General features: G+C 35.5%; 1 protein-coding gene and 1 pseudogene across 3 annotated transcripts; both read left to right on the top strand.

The window, feature by feature from the left end:
• The first annotated feature begins 2,188 nt into the window (after positions 1-2,188).
• Positions 2,189-5,989, top strand: LOC132267147 (uncharacterized). 3 transcript variants are annotated; one of them, XM_059768218.1, is made up of 6 exons: positions 2,191-2,631; positions 2,756-2,854; positions 3,452-3,641; positions 4,264-4,365; positions 4,550-4,637; positions 5,814-5,989. In XM_059768218.1, the coding sequence occupies exons 1-5, from the start codon at positions 2,284-2,286 to the stop codon at positions 4,618-4,620; spliced, it is 810 nt and encodes a 269-aa protein (XP_059624201.1). In that variant the 5' UTR covers positions 2,191-2,283; the 3' UTR covers positions 4,621-4,637; positions 5,814-5,989. The 3 variants fall into 3 exon arrangements, with proteins under 3 accessions (XP_059624202.1, XP_059624201.1, XP_059624200.1); XM_059768217.1 differs by lacking the exon at positions 5,814-5,989 and having other exon boundaries at positions 4,550-4,778; XM_059768219.1 differs by lacking the exons at positions 4,264-4,365; positions 5,814-5,989 and having other exon boundaries at positions 2,189-2,631; positions 4,550-4,778.
• LOC132316683 (uncharacterized) lies at positions 5,933-8,622 on the top strand (annotated as a pseudogene).
• Positions 8,623-9,658: the final 1,036 nt, after the last annotated feature.

The following is a 9,658-nucleotide window of genomic DNA, read 5'->3' as shown; positions in this document are numbered from 1 at the left end:
TCTGTCATTCCTCACAATGAACCTTCGCATGTGTCCTCTTCGGATCAAATTCTTAATCTGATCCTTGAGGTTGAAGCAATCCTCTGTGGCGTGCCCATGGTCTTTGTGGAACCTACAGTACTTATCACGAGGTCTTATCGTCGGGTCCGATTTCAACGTTGGTGGCCACTTTAGATATGGTTCATCCTGGATCTGCAGGAAAACTTGATATCTGGGCATATTTAAAGAAGTGTAATTTGCATACCTCTCCACGCTCTTATAACGAGACGTCTTTTCATTCTGGTTGACCATAGGTTTCTTATACTTGATTTCCTTTTCATCATTGGTTGTTAGGGCCGGCCTTTTCTTTTTTGCCTTCCTATCATCCCTTTCTTTTCCCTTTCTCGCAGTCATAATATCTTCAACATTCATGTGTTTTTGAGCTCGGACCAATAACTCGACCATTTGGCAGGGGGTTCCTTTGATAAAAAGAAGAGGAATCTCAAGGTTTGGAGTCCTCCCATAAAGGCGGTCAGGGCCACCTTGTCATTCACTTCCTTTACCCTCAGCATCTCCGTATTGAAACTACCAATGTAGTCTCCCAGTGACTCTCTCTTCTGCTGCTTTACCATGAAAAGGTAGGTAGCCAGCCTTCTATGCCTCTAGCCTGCAATGAAATAGCCCACAAAGTGCTTACTTAATTTTTCAAAGGTTTCAATGGTCCCTGGCTTCAGCTTGTTGAACCATACCCATGTTGATCCTTTGAGGGTCGTTCGGGATCTCATCCGGCATCGCATGCAGGTGCATAAGCTCTTAAAAGGTCTCCAAGTGGTCGAGGGGATCTCTAGTTCCGTCGAAATTTTTAATTGAGGGCATCCTAAATTTGCCTGGTAAGGGGCATTTCATAACCGAGGGGCTAAACAGCAGGTTGGTCTTTTGCACTAAACCATCTATGGCCGCAATACCTTTCCCCTTCATGGCCTACATCACATCTTCCATCTTTGCCCTGAGATCCTGTATCTCTAGGTCAAAATGGGAAAACTCCTCCTTCTTTTCAATGACTATTGTGTCTTCATAGGGTCGGGAACTCCATGGAAGAGATGGATAGACCACCTCTCTATGTCGGTTCCCCACATGGCTTTGTTCCACTTCGGTCCCATTTCAGGGAGGATGATTATCCCTCTCCTCAAGATTCTCATTACCACCGTTTGGATTCGAGAGATCTTGTCGTGGCAAGTTCTGTTGAACAGGTGGAACAAGATGTTGCGAGAGCGCTGCATTTTGCTGGATCAACTGGTCCATACCCTGATTCAAAGTTTGGACTTGTAATTCTAATGCTGCAAGCCGTTCCTGGTCGTTTGAGACGTCTGGGTATTCACTCGACCCTCCCCTTGACCAGATCCCTGCATCGATGTTCCTTTGGTAACCATACCGGACCGCAAACGCATATACCCAACTGAATAATATTTAAGGGAATCGTCGTTCCCACAAACGACGCCAGCTGTCAGGGTTGAAATTCGCAGTGGCCTGTTACGACACCGTTTCCTACAAAATAAAGACTGAGTCAAACACAAGTATGGTGCCGGCCGTAGACCCTCCGACAATCAAGTTAGTGGGGGTTTGGAGAGAGAGAATTTAATCGTAATAAGTGAAATAGGATTTTTCTGTATCTACCTTATTCTAAAATCGTCTCATATTTATGGTATCTAGTTGATATAGTCGATTGAGTTTATTAAAGATTTGATTTATGTTGAATAACAATTTTCCTTACCCTGTTAACGGAATATCGTCGTTCTTATCGTAAATTCTGTCACCGTTCGAAAGTTGAAGAGGTCTGGCGGCTAGTCAACACTTGGTTACTTCTATGGTTCGGTTAAGGTTGGTTTATTTTTCACTATCATTATATATATTAGTTATATATTACTAAATTTATATATATTAATTATTTATTATTATATTTATTTGATTGCATAGTTATATTAAGTAAGATTCTTTATATTAATAATTATTCAGTTCATCTAACTTTATAATTATATATGTTAGCAAATATGATTTTAATTTGAATTTGAATCTAATTCGATCCGAGTCTAAGTTAAATGGGATATTGATTGTGATATTGAGTCTAATAATCCATTACTAATTCAAATTCGATAATCCGTTTTCTAAACGAATCAAATATAAATTTGATGTATCCAATCCATTGACCCGGGTAGGCACACATAGACTCGTACGAGAGATGCACTGAAATTCATTAAAGACCATTTGGCTGGCCGATTCATATGAAATTAAGATTGGGATTACAATATGATGAGCCTACTGTCCAGTGCCCCACTACTGACTGGTAAAAGGTTACAGATCCACACACAGTTCACACACTTGAATGCAATTTCACAGCATCACCACCAATCCAGTGAAGTGAGAACCAAAACCCTTGAGATGGAAAATCAAACCGAAATGAAACCCAGAATTCTCTGCCTCCACGGCTTCAGGACAAGCGCTGCCATCCTCAAGAAACAGGTCGGCCGATGGCCGGAGACCGCGCTCGGAAAATTAGACCTCGTCTTCGTCGACGGCCCTTATCCGGCTCGAGGGAGGTCCGATGTAGAACGCTTCTATGATCCTCCCTACTATGAATGGTACCAAATTAACCAGGTTAGACCTTCTTCTTCCCCTCTAATCCAATTTCAAACCCTATATATATATATATATATATATAGACATATGTAGGCACAAACTACTAATATTATAATATGACATGATTATATTGTTTTCACAGGATTTTACAGAGTACTACAATTTTGAAGAATGTCTAGCATACCTAGAAAATTTTATGATAAATCATGGACCTTTTGATGGTCTACTGGGTTTTTCGCAGGTGGGTTGAATCTGAAAATTTTACATTCAATGTAAGTGTCATGATTATTATTATTATTATTATTATTATTGTTGTTGTTTTTTTTTGGGTAAAATATTATTTTTGTTGTTGTTATTGTTATTATTAGGGTAAGGGAGAAAAAAAAATGCTTTTTGGTAAGTGCATGTAAATCTTAAACATTTGAAAATATATGCAAATTGTCTCTAATTTGTATTTTTTATTTTTAAAGAGAAAAATAAAAGATATTAGAGGGAATTGTCTCTAAATCTACTAAGGGTCAATTTTTACACTTTTTTTTTTTTTTTTTTAATGAAAATATCCCAAAATACCCTTAATACTCTCTTAAAAACTAAAATTGGTGTTTTTTTATTTGTATTTTGTTTTAAGGGCATTTTAGATATTTCAGGATTTAAATTGACAAAATGTCTTTATTTGCTCAATTTGAAAAATGTAGGATTATTTTTTGAATACTAAGGATATTTGCACAATCCGTATATAACTGGTTTTTTTTTTTTTTTTGGTGCACTTACCTTTATTATTATTATTGATCTTTCGGAAATGTCTTTCTGAATTTTTAAATCATTGTTTGAATTATAGGGAGCCTTTTTGTCAGCAGCCTTGCCTGGAATGCAATCCAAGGGAGTGGCTCTCACAAAGGTTCCAAGGATAAAGTTTGTGGTAATAATATCAGGGTCTAAATTTGTTGGATTTGACTTTGGGTTACCTAAGCTGGCGGCTAATTATGCATTTTTGTCTCCAGTCAAGTGCCCCTCTCTCCACATTATAGGTACTTTCTGCATCTTTTCGTGATCACACATTACATGTAATTAGCAATGCTATATTTTTTTTTACAAAAAATATTGATCCCCATGTTTGGTTTAATTTTTTGAACACAGTTAATTTACAGTTTCCAAAGAATCGTGAAATGTGTTCAAAGAAATTAGGCCTTTTACTTAAATCTGAAAAGAGATCAGTTTTCCTTTTCTACATTAAATCATTGACTGTACCTTAAGCAGAGAAAGCCTCAACCTTGTACATACATGTAGAGGTGTCTTTCTCTCCATCACATGCTTTGAGAATTAAAACCAACGGTTTTCATAAATACGAGGGCAAGCTTTTGGGCATCAATAAGTTGTTCAATTGTAATTTGAAGGTCATGGGTTCGAAATGAGAACAACCTCTCCACATACGTTGTTAAGGTTGCGTACTTCTAACCCTTCTTATATCCGGCAATGGTGGGAGCCTAGGATAACACCTTTTAGTTTTCATAAATATGCATTTTTTTATCATTTTTCTTTTATTTATTTTTTTTTAATTTTTTTTTTGGGAACAAAAATTCTTCTCATAAAGTTTCTACAGACATGTAAGACACCATTGCTCATGTAAGTTACCACATATGTGCTGAAAAGGTGAGAAGGACTTCTTGAAGGAAAGGGGGGTTGCATTATTGGAATCGTTTGAGGATCCCATTGTGATTCATCACTCCAAGGGGCATATAGTACCAAGACTAGGTTGGTATTATTTAATCTCTTGGTTATACAAAAAATATGTATGTGTGAATTTAAGCACATGCTTACAGAGCATGCATATCTTCTAATCAACAACTGCATCCTTCTGCTTAGTGCCCATGTATTGAAATTCGAAAGTGAAGTCATATGGTGTACCAATTTTATTATTTTACTCGCATTTTAACAGATGGGGAAGGCCTCGAGACAATGCTCAGCTTCATAGACAAGATTCAGAAAATGACATTGCATGACGAATAGAAGATCTGCTTGAATATGTAATTTTTTGCTGCATTGTTCTGATTTTTATTATGAATTAAATCTTATTTACATAAATGTCTTCTGCTGTTATAAATTTATCACCAGATATTGAGCAATATGCAAATAAATGTGCAAGGGTGTATAAACCCATTCTGTTATGTGCTTAAATTGAATTTTTTTTTTTTTTTTTTCCTGAGACTACCCAGAATCATGGTTATTTTTCTGACACCACTACCATAAATTTTGTAGTAATAGTGAATCTCATGATCTCAACCTCTTCAAGACCTTGTGCCATTCTAATAAGATGTCCTCGATTGTTCAAAGTTCAGTATATATAAATGTTTGTGATTTGTTCTCAAAAACTTGTATAGCTATTATGAGATTGCAATTTTCATCAAGGCATTATATCTCCCTTAGTTTGAAGAGGAAATATTTGGAGCTTTCACTTATAGCTGTTGGATTGAGAGACTTGGATTGAGGGTCTCCGAGCCTCCTATGGATAGATTTTCTAACCATGTCAATCCTGCAGGCTGCAAGGTAGAGCTCACAGTGAAAGTACCCTCTTGATAATTTTTAATTTGTTAGAATACAAGAAGGGGAAGAGCAGAGATAATGCACAAAGTGACATTCTCGTACTCGAACCTATTATCTACACTTGTTAGCCCAAGCTTCTTATCATAATGGAACAATTTTACCATTGTGCAAAGGTCCACCACCATCTATGCACAAAAATTCACCCACAAAATTGTGAACAAATAGTCTGTAGTCTGTTCTCTGCAGGCAAGTCGAGACTTACTCGACTCTCAGTCACACTTCACAACCAAACAACCGTGCCTAAGGATGGTTATGGAATCTAAGCATGTTGATTAATAAGTTACCATGCCCTTCACATAACTATGTTCTTAGTACAATACGCAGAAACTGATCTTGAAGTAACACACCATGGCAGCAACTTAATTATCTCAGGTCATCTAAGCAGCATGCATGGTAACTAGCTGTGTGTAGATTATTATTTGCCTGATCCTAACTCATGATCAAGATGGTTGTCGTGGCATTTTATTATTCACATTTCGAATATAAATGTCTGAAATCCAAATTAATTGAGCCATTCTGTACCATTCTACTACATTAATGTTTGATCTACAACTGGTCTGACTATACTGGTGGGACCAAATAATATAAATTATCCTCAGAGCCAAAATGAAGGAATAATTGGGAGGAAGATGGACTACCAACTTGTGAAAAAACCCAGAATTCTCTGCCTTCATGGTTTTAGATCGAGCGGTGCAATCCTGAAAAAAGAACTAGAAATATGGCCCGAATTTATGCTAAATATGATGGATTTGGTCTTTTTAGATGCACCTTTTTCCTGCAGAAGGAGAGCCCAGTGGTGAGGGGAAGTTTCCTCCTCATTATGAATGGTTTGAATCCAATGAGGTCAGATTGTCTCATAGTATAGATTTTCAAATTTGATTTCATTTCCTCATTCATTTGATCAATTTGTGGCATTAATTTGCTGTGTTTAAAGAAAATTGTGATAGTGTCATTTGTGGGATCATTCTGAGTACAGGAATTTTGATGAGTGTGTCGCATACATTGAAGATTGCATGGTCAGGCTTAGACCATTTGATGGGTTGCTAGGCTTTTCTCAGGTAACAATTTTTTTTATATCTGTATCAAATTTTGGAACATTTGATGTGTAAACGAAAAATTATCCCATTTAGTTTAAGTGTTTTTTTTTTTTTGAAGCTCAAGATACTTGTGATTTGACTAAACCTTGAACCACATGAGCAAACATGCCTAGTGATTCATCTATACTATGTCGAATAGTTACATAAGGCACCGCCATGGGCGATAGTCGGTGGTATATCCTAACCTTTCAAAATACAAGTCATCTATACTATGTCGAATAGTTACATAAGGCACCGCCATGGGCGATAGTCGGTGGTATATCCTAACCTTTCAAAATACAAGTCATCTATACTATGTCGAATAGTTACATAAGGCACCGCCATGGGCGATAGTCGGTGGTATATCCTAACCTTTCAAAATACAAGGTCGAGAATTCGAGTTCCCAATACGAGCAACGTTAATTTGTTGGCTTAATTATTGTTTGCCTTTTAGTTTCTTCATTCTTGAGGTCCTAAACAACGAGATTTAGGAAGGGTCTTGACATCTTTTCTTCTTTCCCCCTGATTTTTCATCACAAATAAAAGAAAATAATTATAAATATGCATATCTAACATTCATGCATTTTCTGATGTATGTTTTGTGATTTTTTTTGAAAAAGGAGGACTACTAGCAGCTGCATTACCAGGGATGCAGACACATGTATAGTGCAACATATCATTTTTTTTCCTTAATTTTGTTTCTTTGATAATAGTATTTCTAGCAAGTCAGGGTGATATAATTAAATGGTTCAAATTTGTTTTAAAATGAAAAGAAAAGAAAAGAAAAAGTCTGAAATTATTTTAGTTCACCAGTAAAACCAATTAGTTAATTATCACTTATCAGGCAATTAATTTGCACTTATATAGATTGAAATGGAACTGATTAATTGTCATTTGATATCAGGGTGTGGCTCTAACTCGAGTCCCTAAAATAAAATTTGTCATAATAATATCTGGGGCTAAACTTGGAGGGATAGATTTTTCTGCCCCAAAGCTAGCTGAAAATGCCTTTTCCTCTCCAATTGAATGCCCATCGCTCCACTTCATAGGTATTTTTTATTGGGATATTTCTTGGTTTTGCATTTTCTTTTTTTTTTGCTTAACTTTTTATTTATTTATTTTTTCTTTTTTACCATTCTTTTATGTGCTTGGATTTTTTATTGCCATATTCTTAAAAGGGTAAATGAATTACAATTACTACTTTGTAGGTGAGAAGGACTTTGCAAAGCCAGCTGGGATTGAACTCCTGAAATCATAATGTAGACCCCTTTGTGATATATCACCATGAAGGTCATGGGGTCCCTAAATTAGGTAATTCATTAAATTCTGTTTTCTTTCCTTTGCAAAATGCAATTTCAGTTTGGACATGATACGTCCTCTGGATTCGGAGGATACCGATAGAGTTTTGTGTGCGTGAAGGTGTGGGTTTCATCACATTATATTACCGTGACATCATATGGTGGGGTAACCCCACTCTCATAACTCTTATTCGGCATTCTCCAAATTCCGAAGATGTATCATTACTCTTTCATTATATGCAACTAATTACACAAACATCCCCTCTGTTATTTTTGGTTTCAATTATTTGTAGATGAGAAAGGACTGGAGATTATGTTGAGCTTCATTCTGAAGATCAGAAGTCTACTGGAGAGAGGAGGAGAAGAATGCATTATCCAATAAGAAACATGTGTTTTCTTCGTTACTGAAATAATAATAATAATAATAATAATAATAATAATAATAAGAAGAAGAAGAAACATTTGTCACTGTCATCATATATGAGAGTGACGTCTCTTGAATAAATCAGGTAAAGCATATGCTGATGCTTAATAAATCATTTGTGTGTGTGACATGTTAGAAATTATTCATTCTGTGGCTAAATCATGTACCCATGACATATTAGAAATTATGCAATATTTGACCTTTTGGTGTCTTATAGTTGTAATTATGGAGACTTAAACCGTTAACTTTCATCTGTAGAAGTGAAGAAGTATGACCGATTGGACCGATTTCATTCACCGAATTAGAGTGGTTTGATGCTTCAATTTGATGCATGAAACCAGGTCAAGTGTTCGGTGAGAATGTCACCTCTCAATTGTTGTTAATCTTTGTACTTGGCTGAGAGGTGTGAACCAAATCTTTTAACAATTAAACTCCAATAGAAAGAGCATTGTTATTTAGTCCGAATTGTTTGGTCTAGAAATCTAACCGATGGGATTTTTATCTGATATAGTGGATAAGCTTAAGCGTGGTCCATTTACTACTTCGAAAGGATAAAAACCCTTCGACTATACAAATGGGTTTTGTTACAATAAACATAGCAAAACAAGCAACAATTACGAAATATGACAAAAAAATAAAAACACTATATAAAGAACATAAAGATTTATAGATAGTTCATTTAAATCTATGTCCACAGTGGAGATCGGGAAAGTATTCACAACATGTAAAATTTGAGATTACAAGTTTTCAGCTCTTTACCCTCAATTCTGTACAAATTTCAGTGGTCTCTCTCACACTTACTCCAAATCTTAAAGTTCGGGCAAAAGCATTTACTACATGTAAAATTTGAGATTACAAGTTTTTAGCTCTTTACTCTTAATTCTGTACAAATTTTAGAGGTCTCTCTTACACGTACTCCAAATCTTAAAGTTCTTTTATGTTGGGCTACACGAGAATATTAATTAGGATACACAACTCATGAACGAAAGCGGGACAAAAAATTTTGGACCAATAAAGCTCAATAAACGAGTCGCGACCTGTCATCCGCCACAAACATAACAGATTTGACGACTTAAGAAGCATTTTCCCTTCACAGATTTGAGGACTTAAGAAGCATTTTCCCTTTTGAAAAGTCTTGATTAGATGAGGTTGAGGCTGAAAGGTAATTGGAGAGAAATTTCAGCAATGGTCACAAAATTAGAATTCTTATTTTAAAGGTACTCAAGTCAGATGGAAAAATAAATTAATTAAGGTCTAATTGGGGATTGAGAAGAGAAAGAAAAGGGTATGATATTATGTAAGATAATGAGAAAGTAACACAGGTGTTAACCTATCTTAATATTTTTAAATCTTCTTGTTTGAATTGTTTGACTTAGACATGTATGTGAATACTAATTAGGGGAAAAAAAAAAACAAAAGAATTGTTAGGCTTGGTGAGGTTGGAGAGAAAATAAAGTAAGAAAGTAAAGCAATAGAAAGTGAAGTGATATCCGAGTATCATTTAGTTAAAATAAACAATTAAAAAAAATTATAATCCAAGGACATGAAAGTTTTTATTTTTATTTTTAGTAAATAAGTGAGTTGACAAAGAAGGAAAAATATATATATTTATACTTACTAATGAGGCTCTAGAAGCCAAGATATCA

This window comes from Cornus florida, unplaced genomic scaffold (genome assembly GCF_030987335.1).
Source record: "Cornus florida cultivar Cherokee Brave unplaced genomic scaffold, ASM3098733v1 CherokeeBrave_3.0.0_Hap2_Chr07, whole genome shotgun sequence".
Classification (NCBI taxonomy): Eukaryota; Viridiplantae; Streptophyta; class Magnoliopsida; order Cornales; family Cornaceae; genus Cornus; species Cornus florida.
The sequence above is the reverse complement of the archived record's forward strand: the minus strand, read 5'-3'. Positions and strand labels throughout refer to the sequence as shown.